General features: G+C 37.6%; 1 protein-coding gene across 3 annotated transcripts in view; it reads left to right on the top strand.

Moving 5' to 3' along the window:
* Positions 1–26,516, top strand: part of CDK14 (cyclin dependent kinase 14) — a 575,395-nt gene that overhangs the window by 278,857 nt on the left and 270,022 nt on the right. For all 3 annotated transcript variants that reach the window (XM_059396884.1, XM_059396886.1, XM_059396885.1), the window contains one exon: positions 18,160–18,283. In XM_059396884.1, the coding sequence (XP_059252867.1) occupies positions 18,160–18,283 (124 nt within the window). The remainder of the gene's footprint in view (positions 1–18,159; positions 18,284–26,516) is intronic.

The raw sequence follows: 26,516 nt of genomic DNA, 5'->3' as shown, positions 1-26,516 counted from the left end.
AAGGCAGAGGCTTTAACCCACTGAGCCACCCAGGCGCCCCTACATTCTTCTTTTTTATATCAGCTAATGGATTTTCTTTATTAAGAGACATAACTTCAGGGGCGCCTGGGTGGCTCAGTGGGTTAAAGCCTCTGCCTTTGGCTCAGGTCATGATCCAGGGTCCTGGGATCGAGCCCCATGTTGGGCTCTCTACTCAGCAGGGAGCCTGCTTCCTCCTCTCCCTCTGCCTACTTGTGATCTCTGTCTGTCAAATAAATAAACAACATCTTAAAAAAAAAATAGACATAACTTCAGTTTTAATGAATTTGACTGGAACATTTGCCCACGACATTGTAGCTTACAGAAGGACTATTTTCCTCTACTTTCACGAGCATTGACTATAACCAATTCTTTTAATTTTTGCCATTCTGATGAGCAGAAATGGAATATCTTTTATATTAGTGTTTTCTTGACTGCTAGTAATATTGAGTATCTTTTTCACATGTTTTTTGATCATTTGTAATTATGTTGCCTGTTCTTATATATTGTCCATTTTTCTGTTATTTATTTTCATATTTTCAATAAGTTGCAGATTTATGGCATTAATAATGAGGATTTTCATGGTGGCCAGTTTTGTTGTGTAATTTTAAAATGCATGAACTTGCAGCAACTTTGGAAAAACATGGTGTTTAAGACAAATAATAGATTCAATATGATACTTATAGTCTGTTGTTTCACATAGTTCATTTTTGTTGTGCAATTTTTGTTTTGCTTTGTTTTATTCATAGACAGCTTTGAAATTTTTTAACTATTTTTCTTCAAAATCAGTATCCATTGACATAGACAATTTTTTTAGTCATTAGATTGGGGAATAAATTTTGACAGATGTTAAGATGTGTTTTATTAATCCTGCTGTGTGTAAGTCCAACTCCAAACATTAATACCATAATATGAACATAATTTTGTTCTCTCTTTTTTCTAAACCTTAAAATATTTCAAGTTGTCTCCTTTACACTTTAAATGTTCTTTTCTTAGGGTTGATTTTTGTTCAAAACCAACAGTACAGTGCATCCATACTCCTGTTTCCTGCCTTAACCCTAGGGATCTGTGGAGAACCCAGCTAGTGAGACCTTCAGGGGAGAGCCCAGGGGCCTGCCAGCCTCAGTGACATCAGCAGCTACTCTGAGCAAACTTTGACTTCCTGACTTCCAAGTTCAGAGATAGGATTGAGATTAAAGACATGTCTGAACCTTTTCCAAGGCCACGCAGGTGTTTCATTTGGTTAAGCATCCAACTCTTCACTTCAGCTCAGGTCATGATCTTAGTGTCGAGAGCCTGAGCCCCAAACCAGGCTCCACGCTCAGCGTAGCCTGCTTAAGATTCTCTCCCTTCTCTTCCTCTGCCCCTCCCCCTGTTCACACACTCTTGTACTAAATAAATAAATAAGTAAAATCTCAAGGGGAAAAAAGGAATCATGGCATCACTGGATTTTTATTATTCTTGCTTCATTTTCTCACCATCTCTGTGTGTCATTAGTTGTGGGCTAGTATTGGTAGAAAATTTTGTTGGTGAAACAAAGAAAAGAGCTTTTTCCACAAAGCATCTCTGTGTTCAGCATCCTCAGGCCAGTGTCACTGATGATTTTTGTGGCCTTTTAAGTTCTGCTTTTTCCATTCCATTTTCTTTTTCCTTTATCTTCTCGTGGTTGTAAGGAGACTGATGTCTGCGTTGTGGTTTCTCTGTAACTAGTCTGTACTTCCTTGAAATCATGTTTCAGTAGCTTTCATCTAGGTTTTGCAGGTTTTCCTCTCATTCCATGGTCATCCATTGTATTTGAAATACCTAGTGTTGGTTCCCTGTTCCCAGCCCTTGTGGTGCTGTGGCAGTAGATGTGGTTTAATAGTTAGTGCCTCCTAGAGTGTGGTGAGAAACTTAATGGTGAATGCCTTGTTCATTCGGCATAGAAATACTGTCAAACATTAGATGGATATCAGTCATATAGGGCACGAATTATACCCACTCATAAGATGTTTGATGTGGAGCACCTGGGTGGCTCAGTGGGTTAAAAGCCTCTGCCTTTGGCTCAGGTCATGATCCCAGGATCCTGGGATCGAGCCCTGCATCGGGCTTTCTGCTCAGCTGGGAGCCTGCTTCCCTTCCTCTTTCTCTCTCTGCTGGCCTCTCCGCCTACTTGTGATCTCTGTCTGTTAAATAAATAAATAAACATCTTAAAAAAAAAGATGTTTGATATGGTCACAGTTTGATGTTCGACTACATTTTTGCCTTTAAATGAGCATGATATGATTTATCTCTCCTTAGCCTTTTTGAGTAACTGAAAATCAGCAAAATATATTGATATATGATATCCCTTTACCCATAGCTATTGAAATCTTGGCTCCTTTAGGATTTGCCAAACTGTACTGGACAGTCTCAGTTCTTGGAATATTTAAGAGTATAAGAAACCTCAGTAGTCACTTAAAGGTCTTTAGATTTGGCCCCATGATAGAGTCACCTGCAGGTCTCTCTGTCTCTATATATTCTCTCTTCTCATCTTCCAGAATCAGAATCAGATTTCAAAATCCCTTTAAGAAGGGAATGATGTATATTTGCTTAGACCCAGGGCTGAGAGCCCACGGTACCTCCCATGACCCACAGTGTCCCATCACCCTCCCTGAGACCCTTCTGGCTTTACCACTGCAGGATATGTGTGCTTTCTGTCAATCCTGGCCTGTTTCCCTCTCACAGCCTTACAGTCCGCTTTCCCCCGTGGCTCCCCACTCTGCCAGAGAGGTAGGAGGTCACAGTGGGCAGGCACTGGGAGGTGGGTGCCATAGGGAAGAGCATGAGAGACAAAGTCTAGCCAGTGGTGTTTCAAGAAGCAGTGTCAGACCTATTTCTGCTGTCTTTTGTTGATAATCTGACCAGTCCAAGAGAACAGACCAGAAGAATCTGGGTAACTCTACAGTGAAGATCCCCTTTGACAAACAAGTAGCTTGGAGGAACCAAAGTTGTGTGCATTAATTAGAGAAAGATAGGAAAGAAGACTTCAAAAATTTTCAGTCTTCTCCAAGAGGTATAATAATAGTATATCTGTAAAACAAGAATATAGGCTATTTTGAAGAAGAGGAACTTAGTGAACAGAAAGTTGCTTTAGAAATTAAAAATATGGGGGCACCTTGGTGGCTCAGTGGGTTAAAGCCTCTGCCTCTGGCTCAGATCATGATCCCAGGGTTCTGGGGATCGAGCCCCACGTTGGGTTCTCTGCTCAGCAGGAGCCTGTTTCCTCCTCTCTCTTTGCCTACTTGTGATCTCTGTCTGTCAAATAAATAAATAAATAAATAAAAAATTAAAAATATGAGGACAGAAATAAAAATTAACAAAAAAAGGTGGGTGATAATGTTAAAGAAATATGCCAGGAAAATAGAGCATAAAACATAAATCTAAAAAATGTAAAAGAAAGAGTCAAAAAAAAATTAGAAGTCCAGTCCAGGATATCCAACATCTGAATAATTGGAGGAAATAGACAGGAGGGAATCATTAAGGTAATAATCATTAAACTATTTCCAGCTATGAAGGATAGAATTTCAAGATGAATAGCATCCATTAAATTCCCATAACATTTGATGAAAATAGACTGACAATAAGATTCCTTATTGCAAAATTTCAGAACACTGGTTTCAGAGAAAAGTACTACAAAGGAAATGGCATTATTGCAATGGCCCAAGAATCACAAAAGCATTAGGTATTTCAACAGCAACACCAGAAGGGGGACAGCATTGGGGAAGTGGCTAAAAGGTTCAGATTTATTTTTTTTAAATTCTTATTTATTTATTTTTAATTTCTTTTCAGTGCTCCAGAATGCATTGTTTATGCACCTCACCCAATGTTCCATGCAATACCTGCCTTCCATAATATCTACCACCAGGCTCACCCAACCTCCCACCCCCTTCTGCTCCAAAACCCTCAGTTTGTTTCTCAGAGTCCACAGTCTCTCATACTTCGTCTCCCCCTCCAATTTCCCCGAACTCACTTCTCTCCATCTCCCCATGTCCTCCATGTTATTCCTTATGCTCCACAAATAAGCGAAACCATATGATAATTGACCACCTCTGCTTGACTTATTTCACTCAGCATAATCTCTTCAGTCCCATCCATGTTGCTACAAAAGTTGGGTATTCATCCTTTCTGATGGAGACACAATACTCCATTGTATATATGGACCATATCTTCTTTATCCATTGGTCCATTGAAGGGCATCTTGGTTCTTTCCACAGTTTGGCGACTGTGGCCATTGCTGCTATGAACACTGGGGTACAGATGGCCCTTCTTTTCACTACATCTGTATCTTTGGGGTAAATACCCAGTAGTGCAATTGCAGGGTCATAGGGTAGCTCTCTGTTTAATTTCCTAAGGAATCTCCACGCTGTTTTCCAAAGTGGCTGCAGATGGTTCAGGTTAAAAAAAAAAAAAAAAAAGAACATTTGGGGTACCTGCCTGGGCCAGTTGGAAGAGCATGTGACTCTTGACCTCAGGATCATGAGTTCAAGCTCCATAGTGGATGTAGAGTTTACTAAAAATAGATAAATAAAATTATTCTCTCAACCTAGTGTTCTGTACAAACTATCAAGTAAAGTGGGAATAAAATAATTATTTTCAGATGTTCAAGAAGTTGAAAAATATGCCCGCCCTAGCATCCTTTCTCAGGAAGCTACTTAAGGGTGTACTCCACTAGACCTGGTATAAACCAAGGCAGAGAAGAGAAAGAAACCAAATAATAGAGGCTAGCACAGGAGAACGATGCAGGGGATTTTCAGAACAGTGTTGAAAAGAATCCCAGGATGACAGTTACACATCATGTCAGGAGAGTAGCCCACTGGTCCTATTAGAGCAGGTTAGAAGTTGCCAGGAGAGATTTCCAAGAAGAGAAAATTGTTAGGTGGAGCAACTAACATGTTCAAGCAGATTTCCAAGGTGGGAGAAGAGTTTGGCATTAAATTAGCTGTAACTATAAAGAAAATTAAATGAAGGAAAACAAGCCAATAAACAAAAGAACTAGATCATCACTAACACCAGGAAAAACAAATTATTGTGCGGGTGAAGAAAAATATTCATAGTAAGCTTGATGGCTCAGGTATAAGTAACAATTACACAATCATAACATTGAAACATTAATATTGGTATAATTAAAAAAGAAAAACACCTCTTTAAGTGAATCTGCTGTAACCAAGCAAGCTCCTTCCAGGATTAGCATCCTAGAAAGGGCTTTTTGACACTTTGTTCAAAGTTCTTTTCCCTACACCACATGATTAATACATCAAATTACCGTAATTAGCTTATTATTTGACTTTATATGCACTCAGTCACATAGGTTTGTCATCATTTTCATATTGAAGATAATACTTCTACCTTCTCTGATGGTGTGGGAAGTTAAAAAATAGAATGCAGCTTGTTAATGCCTGTGTTTGGCATCTGAATTGCAGTGCACGGCCGCAGAAGGCCCTTATTACCATGTTGGTTTCCATGGGAGGCCACTCACCTAATTACGCGCTGGCTTTTCTTCTTCACCTGCTTAGACACAATGCTCTCCTCCAGGGTTACATTCAGGGTCTGCACTGCAGGTGAAATTATTCTCAAAGACATCTGACTATGACATAGTGACAGATGCCCCACGGGCATTTCTGTTTGATGTATTAACGTATTTTTTTCATGTGGTGATATTTATTGTCACTTAAATCTATGAATGCAAAATGAAGAGCATAAGGATAATATTTACTAAGTTAACAGCTGTTCATAATGCTGAGCTAGATGTTCATTAAAAAAAAAAAAAACACAACAGTTGAGCTAAAATAAGACCTCGTAATGGTTCTCTGTAAATTTAAGGAGATGTGAAAACCAGGTGAGATAAACTATTATGTTGAAAGATATGTTCTTTAATAACTCCAAAGCTCTGTGTTTGCCTAAATAGCTCGTAGATCGTTAAATGATTGCAGTGTCATAAATATTGAATATTCATTATGGTGAAGAGAAAGAAAGTACAGTGATCAAATCCTTTTGCCCCTAAATCTGGTTATTTTGAGTTTTGGTTTACTTATTGGACAGCAAGACAATATATGTGAAACATTTATCTTGGATTCTAAAAATGTACATATTTTTGTTTACATTTCATATATCCTTGTTTATGGTAATATAGGATGTCATGCATCTAAGAACTGAGATTGTTCTTAATGGGAATCAGATAAAATTTCAAGCATTACAAAAATGATGCATCATTGAAAAATGAAAGGGGAAAAAAACCAACTGGAATGGTGCATAACTCGTGATTTCATAACAAAGCATGGGATATTCTACAGTAATTTCATCCTGATCCCCAGCAAAACATCTGTTAAAAGTTTTATCTTGCTTGATGTATATTCCTAGTAAGTACTGGAATAAACTCATAGCAAAAATTGTCAATGTTAACTGAATTTCTAGAATCACTGTGCTGTTCTACCCACAAAATGTGTCTGCTCTCAATATGACATTGTAAAATAAATATTCACTATTAACTAATGGTTTGTTTCTTAGCATAATATCAATTTTAGACAAATGGGTAATTTTAGCAGTTAATTACTTAGAGGGCAATTTAAAATCTCAATCAAAAGCCTGAGGACATTGTCCTTGTTATAAATATTTATGATGATTAAAGGTATAGCAACCAATTGCTGGAACATAATTGGTATGTCAGAAACTGGTTAGAATTTGGTGGGGAGGGTAGTTTATTTTTTCCCCCTTTAAGCCATTTACTCTGAATTTTATTAAATTTTGGCTACCATAGTTGAGTTGAATGCAGGACTGGTATTCTTTATAACTCTCAATGATTTACAGATTGATCATTGTGGTAAAGAAAATGACTATAACAGTCTAAATTTTGTCCTTCTTTCAGTGTTTTGTATGTTCTTTAAAAATTAATAATCATGAGAGACTGAAAATTGAAGTTTATGAAAAAAAAGATTAATTGCTGTTGTCTCCAGCTGATACCTAAAAACGTAGAAGCATGAATCTTAATATCATGACAATATTGGATCTTTCTGTGTTTTTCTGTAATGTACTGTCATTTCCATGTTATCCTCATGGCTTTTCTAGAATAGTCCTTGGCAAAAATGCATTTGCACTTTTTTAACAGAATTGTTTTGGGATAACCCAAAATAACCAAAGTAATTGTGAATACTGTGGCTTATTCTCTGAAATATCTGAAATCCTACTGGCATAAAGCTGAGTTTCATTTTTTAAAATTTCAGTATCTATATTAATTTAAAAGATATGAGGATTATTATGCTCGAAAAATCACTATTTTTCTTTCATAGTCCAGGGGACAAGCAGGTGTATAAGAGTCAGAATAATGTTATGCCAAATTAAGATTGTCTTATACAGATGGCACCAAGAATTGATTCCTAAATGAGACTTTCTAATGTTTAAATAGAAAATCAGATAACACCTGATTTTCTCCATACTCTGTATTAGAGCTCTCATTTAGCTAGTAATGATTTCCTACTATGCATTACTGTGAATTTATAGAGACTTTTCTCATTCTGTATTTTGGGAAATAGGATTATTTCATGAAGATATTAAAGAGTGTTTTAGTCTCAGCACCTGTCCAGGTTTTTTTTGGACATTTTTATCCTATTTTTAATGTAACAAAATAATCTTCCATATCTAGAAAGTGAAGGATTAACAATAAAAGAAATGGTAAAAGAAAGTGAAACTCCATGGGTTGATTCATATTTTGCTAGACATTTAGAAGGGATCTCAGTAGTGAATTTCTGGTGAAGATACTAAGCCGCTTTCAGTTGTTCAGATCATGTCTTTTGTATCTTTGGCATCATCTGCTGACTGGTTGTAAAAATCTGGATCAGACAAAGGAATCAAGGCAGCTAATTAAATGGCAGAGTCTTTCTTAGGAGTGCTTTAAAGCCCTGATTGAAAAGAAATCACCCCAAAGATTGATGAAATCAGTGACTGGAAATATGCTCTATGTTGTTTTGTAAGATGGCAGATACTTGTAAGATGAAATTACCCAGCTTGGGGAGTACCCAGTGAGAGTACATCCTTCTGGGTTTTAAGCTTCCAGCCATTCCCCTTGCCTATCTCTCATTTAAGATGGGTCCTGCACTTGACCCCTTTGTTTGCATGTTTTCTAAGACAAACATGAGGACCCAGGAGGGAAATCGGCCTAAGTAATAGAGTTATGTACACACTACCAAGGATTTTTCTTGATTTTTGGAAAGGTAGAGCCTTCATGTTACTAGCCCATACATCTCATAGAAGGTCATTAATGTATCCATTCCTATTATTTGAGACCTCTCTGACAGGATATAAAGAGAGGTTTGTTGATCACTATATCCAAATTCAAAGTATTCCCTTCATGCCATTTGAAATTTTTCTGTTATAGCTTATGTGTGTGAGCTTTCTCTAAGATCCTTCGACTCAAGGTTTATCACCTTAGTCAGTTTTTCAGTGTGCATCTCTCTCTCTCCTTTTTCAAAAAAAATATTTAATTTATTTACTTGATAGAGAGAGAGAGAGAGAGATCACAAGCAGACAGAGAGACAGGCAGAGAGAGGGGGGAAGCAGGCTCCCCACTGAGCAGAGAGCTTGATCCCAGGACCCTGAGCATGACCTGAGCTGAAGGCAGAACCCACTGAGCCAGCCAGGAACCCCTCTCTCTTCTTTTTAATTGTAATTTTATTTTGTTTTTATCTGGAAACCTGTACCTCTCACTCCCCTTCAGCCATTTTGTCCAACTACCCACTCTCTTCCCCTCTGGCAACAACCAGTTTCCTGTTTATGGGTCTGTTTCTTCTTCTTGTTTGTTTGTTTATTTATTTGATTCCACATATAAGAAGAATCAGATGGTATTTGCCTTTTTCTGACTGACTTATTTCACTTAGCATAATACTTCTAGGTCCATCCTTGCTGTCACAAATGGCAAGATCTCTTTTTTATGGCTGAGTAATATTCCAGTAAGTGCATGTTTGTGTGTATGATTCATATTTTGCTGGACATTTAGTTTGTATATACACACAAACACACACCATCTCTTCTTTTTTTAAAAAAAAAAGTTATTTATTTGAGAGAGAGACATCACAAGTAGGCAGAGAGGCAGGCAGAGAGAGAGAGGGAAGCAGGCTCCCTGCTGAGCAGAGAGCCTGATGCAGGGCTCTATCCCAGGACCCTGAGATCATGACCTGAGCCAAAGGCAGAGGCTTAACCGACTGAGCCAATTAGGTGACCCCCCATCATCTCTTCTTTATCCATTCATCTATCACTGGTTACATGGATTGCTTCTGTACCCTGGCTATTGTAAATAATGCTGCAGTAAACATAGGGATGCTTATATCTTTTTGAATTATTATTTTCATTTTCTTAGTGTAAATACCCAATAGTGGTATTATGGGATAATATGATGTTTGTATTTTTAATTTTTTGAGGACTTTCCATACTGTTTTCCATAGTGGTTCCATCAGTTTGCATTCCTGCCAGCAGTGCACAAGGTTTCCTTTTTCTCTATTTCTCACCAACATTTGTTATTTCTTGTCTTTTTGATTATAGTCATTCTGACAGGTGTGAGGTTATATCTCCTTATGGTTTTGATTTGCATTTCTCTTATTATGAGTGATGTTAAACATCTTCTCATGTGTTTTTTGACCATCTGGGTATCTTTTGAAAAATGTCTATTCAAGTGGGTTGAGTGTGTGTGTGTGTGTGTGTGGTTTATAAGTTCTGTATATATTTTGAGCATTAACTCTTAATCAGACATATCATTTGCAGATATTACTTTTCATTTCAGTAGATTGCCTTTTTGTTTTGTTGATGCTTTCCTTCACTGTGCAGAAGCTTTTTATTTTGGTGTAGTTCCAATAGTTTATTTTTGCCTTTTTCCCCCCTTGCCTGAGGAGACATGTCTAGAAAAATGTGTCTGTAGCCAATGTCAAAGAAATTACTACTTGTGTTCTCCTCTAGGATTTCTATGGCATAACTCTTGAGTTTTTCCAGCACCATTTATTGAAGATGCTGTCTTTTTTCCATTGGATATTCTTGCCTTTTTTGTCACAGATTAGTTGAACCTATAAGCATAGGTTCGTTTCTGGGCTATCTCTCTCTCCTTTTTAGAAAGTTGTATTAGTCTTATCAATTGATATTAAGACACTTCATGTTGATTAGTGTCTAAGATGTTACTTAAAGCACTAAAACCATTTTAAACTTATTTATTTATTTATTACTTATCATTGTGTGTAAAAAAGAATGACCCTTTAGTTAGGGGAGAATAACATACATTCACAAATGAGAAAAATTTGTATTTCATGTTATTCCTTTTAGTTCTAAAAAGTGTGTGTCAGTCAGGTCAGTTGCCTAATTCTGAGCTATATGGACAAAGAGAAACCTGGTAACAACAGGTCTTAAGATTATGTTATTTGAATTCCTTGAAAAAACTGTTTCAGTTTTTCTCTTGGAAAATAATGTTAAGTTTGACCATTTTGTTTCTACCTCGCTAGGGAATAATTCTAATACTAATTTTAGGCTATTAACCAAGTTTATTAAAGGGAAATTCTTATCCTCATTTCTACCAACTTGCTTCATCATATACACAAACCCTGATAACTTGGACACCTACTTATGGTATTAGAGCTTCTTTCAAAGAATTTGACAGAACAAAGATCTGTCTTTGAAATGCCATTTGAATCCCTGTAAGCATCCCAGCTCTGGTTCCCATGGTTTCGATCTGTTTCTTAAGATGGGTGTCTTTGTGCACCTTGCCTGATATCTACCATTGCACTGAGGCCAGAAGAGATTGCAGAATGGGAGGCCAGCTTCCCTGGAATACACAAAGATCACAGAAAGTGCGCAAGATCTTTCCCACAAGGGCTTGCCCAAATACCTGAAATTCTCATTTTTGGAGTTATTCCTCTCCAAAAAATTACCATCTTTAGGAATAAGATATTAATGTGTAAATATCTCAGAGAAAGTAAATTAAATAATTGCTCCATTATCTGGAAAGGATAAAATGTTATGTATCTCAGGACCTCGAGAGAATGGAAGAAAGAAGAAAAAAACTAAATGGAAGATCTCAAAAAGGATAATAAGTAGCAAGACAAATTACTCCTGGGACTCTTGATTTTCCAGGAACTGTACCTATCTGTAGTACATGGCAAAAAAGTATACACCTACAGACTGATGGCTGGGCATGGATATTCGTGTCTTACTTGCCCCAGTAGCACACTTCACACTGTCAAGGATGTCCAAAGTGACACGTAAATTATACCGTAATATTGAATATCTGGGGCTTTGTTTTTGGCTCCCTTACATCTCCATATGACATGCTAAGCATTCTTTTAAAAAAAAATTTAATACATGAAACTGCAATGATGTTTTGTAGGACGTGTTTGGCATGAATTCTGTACATTGTATTTGCAGTTAGGATTTGGTATTTGCATTAGGTATTTGCATATTAGAAACTCACCTACTTGGAATGAGTCATGCCAAATCACACTGGGGCCTTTAAAATTTTCAGAAGACCTAATATTGTAATGATACCATTATCTGATGTATATTGTAAAATATTTTGACATTTCTCAAATGTTTTGGGGTCTCAAAGTTTCTAATTATATTTTACCTCCAAAAAGTTTGAGGTCCAGGTAATTTCATGTTTATACTGCCTATGGGTTTTTAAATATAGTGGTAAACATGGAACATATTATTTGAAGTATTTATGAATAATAAACTTTGGTTTATTGGCCACTGTCATTTTTCTAGCCTTAGTTTCATACCATGTATAACTACTTCAAGCAAATAGCATATGTACTTAAAAAAATTAAACCATACACAAGCAGTACGCTTAATTACTGGGTGTCAGAACAAGACAAAAATGGGTTCAGATATTAGTATTACCTCTTGCTCTGTGGCCCTTTAGCTGATTCATTTAATTTCTTTGAGCCTTTGTTTCTTTATCTGTGAAATAGGGATAATAACCTCTCTCTGGCAGAGGTGTTGGGAGGATTAAATTATCTAAGTGAGTGTAAAATATTTAGCACAATGTCTGTCATCAAAAGCACTTGGTAAATGGCAGTATTACAGCTCTTTTATTTGTGAGTTCCTTTCATTTCTGTTATCAAAAAATTATGAAATGGTGCATTACAAGGGGAATGACTATTAAAGGTATCTAAGACTCAATCAGTCATTCTCAAGATGAGAAATTTGAGATCCACAGATGTTAAACTTGGTTCCTGGGGAGCAGAAAAGTACATTAAATGTCTTTCTGAGAATTGGTTGTATACCATAAAGCATAGGGCCCCTTGCTAATAGCTCTAATAAGCCTCCTGTAAGCCCCGAGAGACTCTAGACACTCCTTAAAGAAAGTTGACCCATGAAAATCTGTTAAGATGTTCTCTGTGCTTCGTTTCATATGAAGGTGAACCACATATATTAAAAAACTCATGCATTTCAGATCATTCATAGAACCTAATGACTCTAACCACCAATCACACATCTATAGACTTTGAAAGGGAAGGGAATATAAATCTTGTTGTTTACTGTAGGTGCCAAAAATTCTTCTGGGTAATAAGATATACTGAGTCCAACAATGTATGCCTTTTACCCACTTAAGATTTTTTTGATTAAAGGCCTTATCTTGATTTTTTTATTTACCTACTTAAAACCTAAAAAGTTTCATAAGGGAATAGATGAAGTATTAAAGTCTGTCCCCAAGAAGTATAGAGCATGGCACAGAGAATACGAGCATCCTGCCAGAGATGACAGGACAACTGGGCTATATATAGATAGATCTGCTGCTGGCAAAAATGTCCCCATTCATCAGATCATTGCTATTTAAGGCATTTTCCCATTGGGGTTTGTACTGCAGAAAGTGAACCTATTCAAACTAGAGTATAAATCCTCAGTGGTTATGTTGAAGAATTTGGAGGAATCTCCTTTTATAAAGTTGAAGAGAATATCCTGAGGTGACAACATATTTTTAGGAAGACCTTATGGCTACTATACTAGAAAGATGGGGAGAGAATTTCATATCTATTGATAATACTTAATCAACTTCAATACCTATAAATCCATGTTACTAATTTCTGAGAGGATTTTAAATAGCAAAAACAAATTCAGCAATTATATACTCATTATGTTACATACGAATTGAGACTTTAACAAACTTGGGTTCACTTAGGAAAAGCACTTTTGCTATATTGGGTCTACATCTCTGTTCATCCATGCATTACCAAGCACCAACCCCTTTTAAGATGATGTCATGGGAAGTTCACACACACTGAGTCATGAACGAATTACTTGGAGTAAGTTTCTTGTGCGTCTAGGGCTTAGTTTTCTTAATTAAAAGAAAAGAAAAAAAAATACAAGATGATTGACGGAAAGGATTGAATGATACATGTAGAGTACTCGGAACAGCTTTTAAATTAGAGTCAACTTTCAGTTGGTATCAGTCCCCCTCTTTTCAGTTGCTGAGATTCCATCGATATGTACCAAGTTTTATTAGCAAATACCAAAGATGATTTGTACCCTTTTCTGTGCCTGTGGCCCCCTCTTTGGTGGTCTTTCTTGTCCTCACACTGTCCCTCTGGTTTTTCAAAAAGATCAAGTGTAGGTTATTGTATGGTGATTTAATACAATCAAGTTGGATGGTTTTCTCAAAAATTTATATGAGAAAGTTAGGTATTTGCCTGCTTATCTAACAGAAGAGATTTCCAAGATGTGAGTTCTTAAGACATTGCCACAGAATATTCCATTCTATTTAACTTAGCCAGGCCACTGCTTCCTTACAGCCTTCCCCCAGCTAGCAGTGCCTATTCTGTTAAGTACATTTAAATATTGCTGCTAAAACACCAACTTTTCTAATGTTTATAGTAAAGTGTACTGTTGTCCCCCCCCACCATTATTTTTATGATGAGTTGTCTTTTATATATTGTCTTATACATTGTCTAGTTTTATACATTGTCTTTTCTTTTATTTAGGTTTTTCTTAACTTATCTAGTGACCTGCTTGCTTGGTCACTTGAGTCTTTTCCCCCAGGGTAGCAAAAGGTCTGTCAATATAACACATCATTTCAAGTTGTGCATCCAGGGACTGTTCAGTTTGATGTCCTAGGAAAATTTTACATTGTGATGAGTGATAAGATTGCTCTGATTTATCCCTTCCACGGGTGGCTCTTCGACTTACGGGGGATCCTTTTTTTTTTTTTTTTTTTTTTTTTTTAAGTTACGCTCAGTTTGTGTTGCTGACACAGTGCAGATTTCTCAAAGTGGTAGCCATCTGCTTGTGTGTCTCTCATACCCAGGGAGCTGTGAGCTCCTGGGGTCCAGGGACTCCGTCTAATACCTTACTCGTCTCTGCATCCCTCGTGCATGACAGCACCTGGCCTGGCACACAGTTGGCACTTAATAAATTTATTCTATGGAGATTTGTTTTGACTTGACTTTGTGCACTGCTCGAAGAGCTAAAATTTGTTTGGGGGCTCGGACCCTGTTTGGGGCCGTATTTATTTTGTCTGGGCTTCGTTTGTCATGTACACAGTTGTAATTGGAGTGTGTAGTTGCCTCCTTCCCTGACACCAGTTTTCTTAATCTCCTTTAATATGGTATCCCATTTGAATAGCTTCTCTATTAGCATGAGGATTATATATTTTCACTAATTAGTAAAGGTATTAAAAGAAGAGCCCTTTGGGACTGCCTGATTTTACCCACTTCTACCCCTAGTGTTTAGAAAATCCCATGGCATTGTTCCCTATCTGTTATTTTTGTATCTGCTTCATCCAGATGTCTCTAAATTCAGCTCAGTAATCACATTACTGGTGTAGGAGTGTCAGCTGCGTGCCCGGGCTAGGAAGATGGTTAAGGCACACAGCCTGTGAGAGGCGGGGTACTAGATATGTGGTAGACACACGCAGAGGCCGCCCCTGGAGCACAGCGGGAGGAGCACCTCACACACACCTGTGGAGGGAGTGAGGGCCTGGTGACATGGTCATAGCAGGCTCTGGGGAGGAGCGGTTCTTGAGATGAGACCTAAGAAATATCTGGGGAATCACAGGCAGTGGGGAAAGGGGGCTTTTTTTTGTCAGAAAAGAGGCAAGAATAAGGGTAAAGGCTTTAAGAGCCCTGTGCTCAGCGTTGGGGTGGGTGAGATTGCTTGAAGTCAGGGAACATAGAGCCCAAGCACCCAGCCGGCCCCACTGCTCACTCAGCAGCCTAGAAGGCTGTGGTATTCTATGCCTAGACTTGAACCTGTCAGTTAGAGGAAGCAGCTTCTGAGTCAACATTTTGTCTACTTGTGTTGACTTCTGACCAAGATTCCTACAGTGAAGTGGTCAAGACTGTGGACTTTGGAATCGAACTGCCTGGGTTCGAGTCCTCGTTCTGCCACTTAATTGCTGTACGACTTTGAGAAACTGTGCTCAGTTTCCTTATCACGACTACAGAGATGATAATAGTAGTACCTCTGTCATTAAAATCATTACGGACTAGGGTTGTATTCTCTAATCCATCCATAGAATGGCAGTTGGCCCTTTCTGTCTGTGAAAGTGAGACTCATGGCCACAGTTAAATAGGTGGTCACATTCCACTAAGTCTCTGCTGCGCCCTAAAGGTCAGTTAGCTCCTGGCAGAAGGCTGAACTTTCTTTTTAAAATCAGTTCATTTTTTGCAATCAAGTTCATTGGTCTGCTTTTGCCTTTTGTTTTTAGGCTTTTGAAAACACAAAGTAGCTTTATTGGCTCACTTTTTCCCTTCTAAACTGAAGGAAAATGGATTTTTGTAGAAATTGTAAACTTAGGCTTCAGGATGGAGGGGGTATTAGGGGTAAAGAATGAAGCTGGAAGCTGCTGGCCATAGTGGTAAGTCTTTTCATCTGCCACACAGGGAAGATTGAGGGGAGGAGGCTAGAGGGATGTTTGCTTCCTGAGGTTCTTGAGCCACTAATTTAATCTAGGCTAACACAGAACAGACTTTTTCTTTCTGATGCTGAAATTGTGGAAATAATGACCCCGGGCCTTTGCTGCTCCATAGGTTGTCATCATGTACAAAGATTTTGAACTGAATTTATCTTTCTGTGATTTCAGTGTATCCACCCTGTAAAAAGTATACCTGGCTTTCATAGCCACCCACAGGTTGGAAAGCAGTCCAGAAATGCCAGCTTCCAGGGCCCTCAAGGAGTTGCAAGTCTCTTCCATTTAAGTATTTTGGAATCCTTATATCATCAATCGTTGGCAACTAACTCATACTAATCTCCCTGAAACTGCTTTTTTTTCACTAGCTAATTATGTAGACTGGAATATTGATGGCTCTTAAAACATTGTTTTCCTTTTGTGTTTTAAAAGATTGATTTCTAGGAGCACCTGGATGGCTCAATAAGTTAAATGTCTCTTTTCGGCTCAGATCGTGATCTCAGGGTCCTGGGATCTAGTCCCGCATCAGCTCCCCTCTCAGTGGCAAGTCTGCCTCTCTCTCTTCCTCTGTGATATCTCTCGCTCTCACTCTCTTTCAAATAAATAGATAAAATCTTTAAAAAAAAAAAAGATTTGTTGCTAAAAACTAGAAAGAAGACCCCAGAGATAACACCTTAAAACAACAGCCACGGGTTATATAGATAAGTGGGACTATTCGGACAAGGAACATGTTATAAACTAGTCACAATTAACACAAAAACATAAATAGGTAAGGCCCTTACTGAGGGCTACGGTAAGGAAAAAAATGGAAGACTCAAAATATTCCATTGGATAGCAAAAAATAAACAAAAAACAGTGTTTCTTGTACTACGGAACAATACAGGAAGAAAGAAGTCCCATCTGATTAGTCATTTAAAATGCTACCAGTGAAAGCACTTCTCCAAGGAATAGCTGTAGACCACGCAGGACAAAAAAAAAAAAGATTCATTGCTAAAAACTAGAAATTATTAGGATTATTTTGTGAAGTCAGTAGTTTTAAAATATTTCCCTTTTCAGGGCACCTGGCTGGCTCAGTCAGTTAAGTGTCCGACTCTTGATTTCAGCTTAGGTCTCCATCTAATGGTCATGAGTTCAAGCCCCTCTTTGGGATCTGTGCTGGGCATGGAGCCTGCTTAAAAATAAATGAATAAATGGGGTGCCTGGGTGGCTCAGTGGGTTAGGCCTCTGCCTTCGGCTCAGGTTATGATCTCTGGGTCCTGGGATGGAGCTCCGCATCGGGCTCTCTGCTCAGCGGGGAGCCTGCTTCCCCCTCTTTCTCTGCCTGCCTCTCTGCCTACTTGTGATCTCTCTCATGCTCTGTCAAATAAATAAGTAAAAATATTAAAAATAAATAAATGAATGGATAAATGAATAAAATAAAGTGTTTCCTTTTTCATAAACAGAATATTGGACACCCTTGCAAATCACATTTTGTTATTATCAAAATAGGAATTTTTGATATGATCCAGTATGAAACTAAACACAGAAGGCCATCAGTCACTTCCTAAAATTATTTCTTATAAAAGTATTGCTCTTAAATTCTTGGTTTCTCTGTTTTCTGTTTCCTTTCAGATGGGTCTGCTTTGTAATCAGTGAAGGTGCATGTCTGTCTTTAGGCAACAGCCTAATCTCTATGGCCATATGTGCAAAAGCAGTATAATTACAATGTAGTATTAATTGGGCCATGTGACTGTTTTGTTTTAATTATTGAAATCATCTTATCTTTCCATTCCTTAAAGCATGTTAATGGGTGAATCACTGGATAACATGTTTATGTCCTTTCTATGGAAGTAAATATGTGCACATTTACATAAACTTGGTAAAAAAATCTGCTTCTGTTGATAATGTTATGGATAGATTTTTTTTCCCCTGTGTCTCAAGCATCAATAGAAGCCTGAGGAAATCAGATATTATCAAGAATCAATTCTTTACATTTCACCCAAGTTACAGAGTACAGATTGGATTATAGATTCCTGGCTGGGGAGGGTTTTACCCTGGGTTGACGTAATAAGCCCCTAGAAAATTTCAGATTTACTTGTTAACGAACTAAAGATTTCCATACCTTTATGCACATTCTCCTCAAATAATTTGGGTAGGAAATTTAGTGATGGGTACCCATTTTTACCAAATACAAGTTCTTGACAGACTGTATGTAGAAACTGGCTTTTATCTGTGTTCAGATTTTAACTTTTGTCTCCCTATTTTTTCAGTTGTTTTTATTTCAGTTGCTGCGAGGGCTGTCTTACATCCACCAGCGTTATATTTTGCACAGAGACCTGAAACCACAGAACCTTCTGATCAGTGACACGGGGGAGTTAAAGCTGGCAGATTTCGGTAGGAAAGCAGTTAATTACCAGTCTATTTTGTCACACTGTGAGAATGCCAGGCAGATGGTGGCACTGCGTTTGTTTAGGTGTTCTTCTTCCATCATTATAGATCATGGTAACATTTTTTGGAGGATTGAAGGAATTTTTTTTTTTAATGATCAACATCAAGCTTCGTAGCGCTATTAAAAATTCACACTGCTTGTTAGAGTCTTGAATAATCATAAGCATAAATCAGATCTCATGTATTTCTAAAGGAAAAGTCAGTTCAGTTTTGATCATGAAATATATTGAAAGAAATCCAATTTTTTTTCACCTTTTATTATGCAAAATGTCAAACCCATTCCAAAGCAGGAGGATAGTATAAGGAACCCTTCCCTAACCCATCACCCAGTTTTCACAATTATCAATTTGTTGTCAGACTTGACGAAACCTGAACTTAAGCCTCTGGACTTTTCTGGGGCATCACAAAATACATTCAATACTGTATATTGCCCAGCAGTTTTAATAATTTAAAAATCTAGGGCCAAGGTTAAGTTTTCCAGAAATGACTGTTTCAAGAATTCTCAATAGCTTTATAAAAGTAGACACAGATTCTGATTTAAAAATTGTGGTTTTCAGTCATTAGAAGTCATCCCTTCCTCAAAGTTTTGAGGTTGGCCTCTTCCAGCTTGGAAGCTTTCCTCCAGACTCTGTGTTGAGCCCACAAAGGGAAGCAAAATTGTATCATCCCTGCTAGCTCTCTTCCCCTCATCAAGTGTGACATTCCTGCTTTGGCCTGGCACTGTCACAGCAGAGAGGGTGCCGAGTCGATTCCCGGCGCCAGGGATACTGATGGCAGCGTGATACGTTGACATCGCATTCCCTCAATTATTTTTGAATACATATTCTGATTAGAAATTTGTTCCATTAAGAGTGGAATGGAAATATTACCCTGGGGACATAAACATGCCTGAGGTTGAGATACAGGCTTTTGCTGAAATATGATTATCTTTTCCCACCCCACCTCCTGATAAATAAAAGAGCAAGAAATGTCTATTTCCTATTCCAAGGTTAGTAGACTGTTCAGTACCTTTGGAATGAATCTACTCTGTTGTGTTTTATGTATTCTTTTCTTCTAAAATTGAAATAGAAGAAAAGTTAGCATAACGAGTGATATATTGTGAAAGTGTCATTCCCATCTAGTTGGTAGAGATGATGAAATTCTGTGTGTGTATATGTGTGTAGTTTATTGCCACATTTATGTGTGTGTGTGTGCTTGTGTGTGTGGTCTATTGCCACATTTTAGCATCAGAATAATACAAGGTGGCCAGACATAAGGTCTTTGTATTACAGAGTAGGAAATAATGGGAGAGTAGGTGGGTGGAGAAGAGATTTATTGTTCCTCAAATACAGGATTATTGGATTTGCCGTGAGCATATTTTGTAGTTGTCAGTATCAGTAAATTAATAAGGCTTCGTAGTGATTTTCTTTTGGTTTTTTAATAATATACTGTAAGGTATATGTTGGAGTAAGTAATTGCTTTGAACATTTAATTCTATCGAACATGCTTTTCTTGTATATTTATTAAATACATTTTACGAAGTTGATTTTGTTTGTATGATCAAGGGTATAATGGGATTATATGTAAGTGCTTACTAGGGATTATTTTTTAATTTTATGGCAATGTTTTTATTATAATTGTCAGGTAAGTTTATCTTAAAAGATTCTTTTGAGTCTTTAAAGCTGACATTTTATAATATCAGATTCTGAATAAATTGAAATGCAGTTTTAAACAATTTAGAAGTGTTTTAGAAAATTAGAAAATTTAGAGATGCTCAGAGCAAACCTTCCCGTTTTCCTTGTTTCCTTTCCCCTCATCCTCAATGCTTTGCCTTTCTGAAACATTTTGTTTGTAAACAATTTTCACCCAAGAATATGCCATGCACATTTTGTCATGTTGTTAAATGTGAAAAAAATATTTTCTAACAGCTTAGATTTTTCCTTTTGTAGCCCAGGCCTCTTCATTCAGTCCCTCACCAATGACCATTTTGGGGCTTGCTTCATTTCCCTCTTGGGGGCAGGCTTGCACTGAAAGGCCTTGTCCAGGAAGCCTGGGTGCAGCACTTGCAGGGTCCATATTCTACAGCCCCTGATTTCTTGCACCAGCCCACTCTGCAGAAGGCTTGTGCCATGCACCTCCCCCGCTTAGCGTCGCCAACCGAGTCTCCGTGCCTGGAACACACCCTTGGCGTGCATCCTGTGCATGAAGTGTAATAAGTGAGACTCAACCACCAATTGACAATTTCCCCCCAATTAATTGTGCATTATTTTTGTCTTTTAATTTAAGACATGCAATTAACTGTGATTTACTGCACTTGGGCACGTGTTTATGTCTGAGCTGAAGGAAGCACAGTAGAAGCTGTGGAGAGAAGCTCGACAGTCAAAATGGGATGGTTCCAGGAAGCAGAACAATTAGAAATGCCAGGTCTTAATTCAGACTTTGATGTATAAAGAGGTTTAGAAGCAGTTCTTTTGTCCTTTTTTTTTTTAATGTGAAAATTGATTAAGAGAGACCAATGAAATCTGAGTACAGGTGCCATGTTGTAAATGTTACTATTTTTATTAGAAAAACTACCTGGAGAGTGTGGGGAACAGAGAAATTTATTGAATTTATTCTGAGTGCCAGACACTTAGAAATCCTTGTTTCATTGTTTCTTCAATCTGATAAGGTATAGTAACCCATGTTTTTGAAAGAGCCCTGAGTTCTGGGAGGCTTGATCGCACAGGTAACTGGTCACAAAGCTGGAGTTCTTCAGTAGCTCTTACGGAGCGCTGAAATAATGATTGTGTTCATTTGTTTATGTTTAGTTTTTTATTCCACTACCTGATTGTAAGTTCTGTGAGGGCAGGGACTCGTCTTTCTCACTGTTGCCTGTGCTATGTCTGAAACCATCCTTAGCACGTAGTAGGCATTCGGCAAATATTGTTCAAATGAATTAAAAAATGTATGACTAAATTGAGTAGTAGTGTAAAGACTAAGACCCACTGAGGCTCTTGGGTGGCTCGGTAGGTTAAGCGTCTATCTTTGGCTCAGGTTGGGATCCAGCCTCGCATCGGGCTCCCTTCTCAGCGGGGAGTCTGCTTCTCCCTCTTCTTCTGTCCCTCTCTCTGCTCATGCTTGCTTGCACTCTGTCTCTCAAATAAATAAATAAAATCTTTTTTAAAAAAAAGACTAAGACCCACCTAAATTTACTAATTTCTGCTGATTTGCTCTGGTAAACCAGCAGTTAAACTAATTTTCTCTTCATTGGTGCTATTTTGGCTGGGCACAGTCAAAAGTTAAAAAACTTCATAGTGTTGGGAACCTCAGGATTGCTTTGAAGCTTAGGCCCTATATACCTGCTTGGTATTTACTATGTTTATAACCTTGGGCTGCAGAAATACATGTCACTGAGTGAATGTAAACACACAGAGAAGGTGTTTACGATTTGCAATTCCTACTCTGCAGGCCTTAAATGATCATCTTGCTATACTGTTATTGAGGGCAAAATATGTTGAACATTGAATTAGGAAAGCTGGCTCTGTCTGTAACTAGCCTGTGACTTTCACGAAGCCATTTATTCTTTCTGATCCTTAGGCTCCTCCACTGAAATAAGACGGGAGCATTGGACTGCTGGGGTTTTTCATGTTTGTATGTTTCCAAAATTATTAATTTATTTTCTAATAACCAGATATTTGCTGGTGATTAAAATCGGTCCATTGAATCTGGAACCAGTACTCTACCATCCCTCCCTTGAATCTAATTTTTTTTTATTCCGTCTTCTGGAAATTCAAACAGATGAGAGCCGCAGTTTTATAATATGCGCTGAGATCACATTAAAAGAAAATTATTGAAGTATGACAAGTAAATGCATAAATAAATTCACCGAGAAATTAATGTTCATTTGCAGTATAATAGTATGAAACTTAAGGGTGTATTTCCATATAAATGAGATGAAAACAAAATAGATGAATCTCTAGACTTTCCTGCAGTCCCTGCAAGACAAGGATGGTGTCCTCCACCTTTCCCTGCTACTCTCCTATGTTTTAAAGGATCATGCCTAACTCTGTGGAAAGACAGCGGGCTAAATTTGACCCTAAAGAAAAGAGACAGTGAGAACTCTGTAATGTAAGCATGGAAGCTTTTGGCATATATCTAATATATATATATTTTTTTCTTTTTCTTTCACTTACTTTCCAATGCAGGAACCACGTTAAACAGCTCTGTGGTTTTAATCAAGGAAAACGGGATGGGTCTCTTTCCCACCAGAGGTCTAAAATATTACCTTCCTAATGTTGGTAGTTTCCTCCTCCAGGCTGTTCCCTGTTCCTCATCTTGATTTAAGAGAGGAAATTATTGTAAATCACATTTTAGATTAATTTGTGGGACACATCAGAGACAGAAGTCTTTAGAGACTGTGGCAAGCGTGGGGTTTGTTTGTAATGGGTCTCTCGAATTCGCTGGGGGGTGGGGGGGTGGGGTGGGGAGTGGGGGTCTAGGGGAAAACAGAAAGAAATCAGCTGCTTTCAGATGCACAGTGGTCTGTCAGTTTGATAAATAGAAAATGTCTGAATAAATGCCTGTTAGTCCCCAAAGTATAGACCTTTAATTCTTTTTTTTATCATTAGCATATAAAATTCACCGTGGAAGCCGTAGTTACAACTTCAAGGTTAGATATAACTTAGTGCGTTTGTTTGGTCTGTAGGGTTCATTTTTGCTCTTTGTTTCAGAATATATTTTCTATTAGCAGAATTAACTGTACTTTCCAGTGAGGTGTCACTCTGCTTTTAAGAGGTTTTCTCAGCAGTTTAAAGCATGAGCAATTTTAATGCAAAGTTCTGGGAGTTGTTCTCATGTACATATGAAAACTGAAGAATATTTTTAGAGCAACTAATGGTGCAGTAGGAACCAAAGATCTAATTTTAACCTAATTTTTCTAGCCTTCATTGAATCCTCCAAATTAAAATGTACATATCTGATAATCTATCAAAAAGATTATCAAGATTGCATGTTAGAAGTAATTTTGCTTGATATGTGAACTAGATAGTTATTTTAAAGATGTGGTAACCCTTTTGAAAATGAATGTTGATACTTAAAATCACCTTCTCTCTGATCAGAACATCCTCACTTAGCTTCATTATTTAAATCTTGCTTAATATCCCACTCATCCCTTCAAAAGTTTTTCTCACATTCAAGGGGGATGGGTGATGGGGACAATGATGGTGACATTATATTGTTCTGTTTTGTCTTATCGCAATGTGACTTCTCACAGGTATGCAAAGATACTGCATATAGGAGAGATTCTGTTCTCCTTTTAAATAGACTTTGTGTTTTAGAGTGGTTTTAGGTGCACAGCAAAATTGAGCAGAAATATATATAGAATTCGTATGTGTTCCCTGCCCCCCCACATTCGGATAATTATCAACATTCCCACCAGAATGGCACATCTGTGACCACTGGTGAACCTACACTGGTGTGTCACTATCACCCAGAGTCTGTGGTTTAAATCAGGGTCACTCTTGGTGTGGTACATTCTATGGGTTTTGACAAATTATAATGATGTATTTGCCATTATAGTATCATACAGAAAGAAGACTTTCACTGCCCTAAAAATCCTCTTAAAAAACCCCCATCTATATGGGTTTTTTAAAAACTGTAAGTGGAAACAAGAAAGAAATATATGAATTGCAACTCATATGCATATTCTACTCTGTCTGTGAGAAACCTCTCCGTTCAGTCACTGTAAAGCAGATTGAAGCAATGTGGATGGGGGTTGATTGCTAAGAATGGCAGCTTCCAACTCCATGGAAATAAGGAGATTCAAAAGAGTGTTAGTTCATTTTTAGCCATATCATGCCTGTGAGGTAATGAGACATCTTAAAATGCAGAACAGACTGCTACAAATAGGGGTGATCATCTCATTCTCCACCGTGGATGGAAACCTTCTGGGCAGAGGGATTTCAATATGCAAAACTATTATGGTTTGGGTTTTTCTTTTCTTTTCTTTTCTTTTTTTTTTTTTTTTTTTTACTATACCGTATGAGGGCAGAATTGTTGGCAGTAAATCAGATAAGTGATGCAGGATCTGAGTTGAAATACACCATTGTGTTTTTAGAAAAAAATCCGCATGTGAGATGGCTCCAGCACCGAGTGCTGGCAGTAATGACCAGGGTGGGGAATGGTAGGTGATGTTAGCAAGAGCGGCATTGAAACTAACCTCAGAATCACGGAACACTCACAGGCTCCTCAGGACAACAGTGCATACACTTGAACGTGAGTTCGGTTAACCTATAGGTATATGTAAAAGGTTGCTTTGAGTTTAACAATTCACTGATGTCTCTTATTCGTGGCTCTTCCTCTGTCTCCTGCTCTTTCCCTTCCAAGAAGCTACATTTTAAAATGTAGCCCAGACCAGCCTCCCCTGATACATATGTCAACAGGCCTGATTTATACTAGAATCTTGGTTATAGTGAGTCATTGTAGTCTGAAGTACGTGTTTTCTGAAATTTTTAATAGGAGCTAGAGAAACTGGCTACCGTGGAAAATCTGAGGTAGATTGTAAATTCTGAAAGGTAGATGTAGTTACAAAAGTTGTGATTTTGATGATTTTTTTCCCTTCACTTTAATACTGTCAGTTCAATATTAGTTTGCTTTTCCTCTTCTGTTTTCTAAGGTTTTTAAAATGCAATGTGGGTTGGTTTATTTACTTTTGGAGTAATACATATTTATATTAATATTAAAAATTTTCTTCTCACCTTGAGTGATTTCTTCCTTTATAGTGGATCAACATAGGAAGAAGCTAGGACTTTTCTTTTCTCGTGTTCATAAAAGACAGTACTGGAGGGGAGCCTGGGTGGCTTAGTCGGTTAAGCATCTGCCTTCAGCTCAGGTCATGATCCCAGGGTCCTGAGATCGAAAGTACAAAAAAAATTGAGAACTAATGATCTCTGTTGCTTAGAAATTTTAGGTACATGTCTGAAAAATAGTCTGTTTTATCACATACTATAAAAATAAACTTGATGTGTATAATCAGGCTTATAGATCAAAAATAATATACTTCTTGCAAAAATTCAAACCTTAAAACTGGAACGTCTCTCAGTTAAATATCTGTCAAGTTATTTGACATTCTAATTTTTGATCTGGAAGGATATTGATATAAAATGCAGATTGAAGTGTTTGGTTTTTCTTTCCAGCTTTGGAGTTAGAGTTGCCAGCTGAGGAATCTATTGTGTGAAACAACAACCGCAAATGTTAGATGTGGAAACTGTGTTTAGAACGAGCCTGGAAGTCATAGAATGGGGTCAGTGAGTTGGCACATTGAGTGCCCTTCCCCCATGAGAATGGGACAGGAAAGATATAAAGAAAGGCATAATAAGAAAAGTCAGAGGTAGTTTCTGAAAATGTATTGTTAAACTCTCAGCCTACTTAAAATATGTTGGGAGCATCTAATCAGAATCACTAAATATTAATGTTAAAAGAATAACATAAAATAAGTATGGTTTGACAGCCTTTCACTCCAAGAGTTGGAAGCAGAATGTGATGTTATTTTTGAAGCCCTCATCCAGTTGTCAGTAGAATCTTATCATTGCGAAAGTTTTATTTTTGTTTTTCAGATAAGGCAGCAAGTCTGTGAAGGGAAAGTTGACACAAATCTGTTATAATTGTGTAAGAAAACACACTACATTTACATTTCCAAAATTTTTCATTTTTAGATTTTCTTTGTATTTTGAAGGAAACTCAGAGATTTTTTGTCCAAATCCCTCATTTTAAACATGTATACCTTTGGCCCAACAATGGAAAATAACCTTAACCTTGAACCTGTTAGTAAGCAATGTGTTAAGTTATTAATGTTAATGTCACCAGTGTCTCCAGAGTCCTAGTGTAGTACCCAGTCAGCTATGGATAACCTATTTAACACATCCACAGGTTTATTCCCCAGACAAATGAGAGGGTAGAAGTGCTGACCAGATGTCTAGGTCAAAATAATCTCTCCCAATCTGGGAACATTTGTCAGCTGCAGTGAGATCCTTGTTGGGAAGGGGGCTGCTATCTCGCACTCCTCACATTAGAACTAGTGTGTGCATCTTGGGGAAATGGCAAAAAAAAAACCACAAAAAAACCATATATATATATATATATATATATATATATATATACATACACACACACACACACACACACACACATACATACACACACACACACACACACATATATATAT

The sequence above is a fragment of the Mustela nigripes genome, chromosome 4 (genome assembly GCF_022355385.1).
Source record: "Mustela nigripes isolate SB6536 chromosome 4, MUSNIG.SB6536, whole genome shotgun sequence".
Lineage (NCBI taxonomy): Eukaryota > Metazoa > Chordata > Mammalia > Carnivora > Mustelidae > Mustela > Mustela nigripes.
This window is presented reverse-complemented; position numbering and strand designations above follow the sequence as displayed.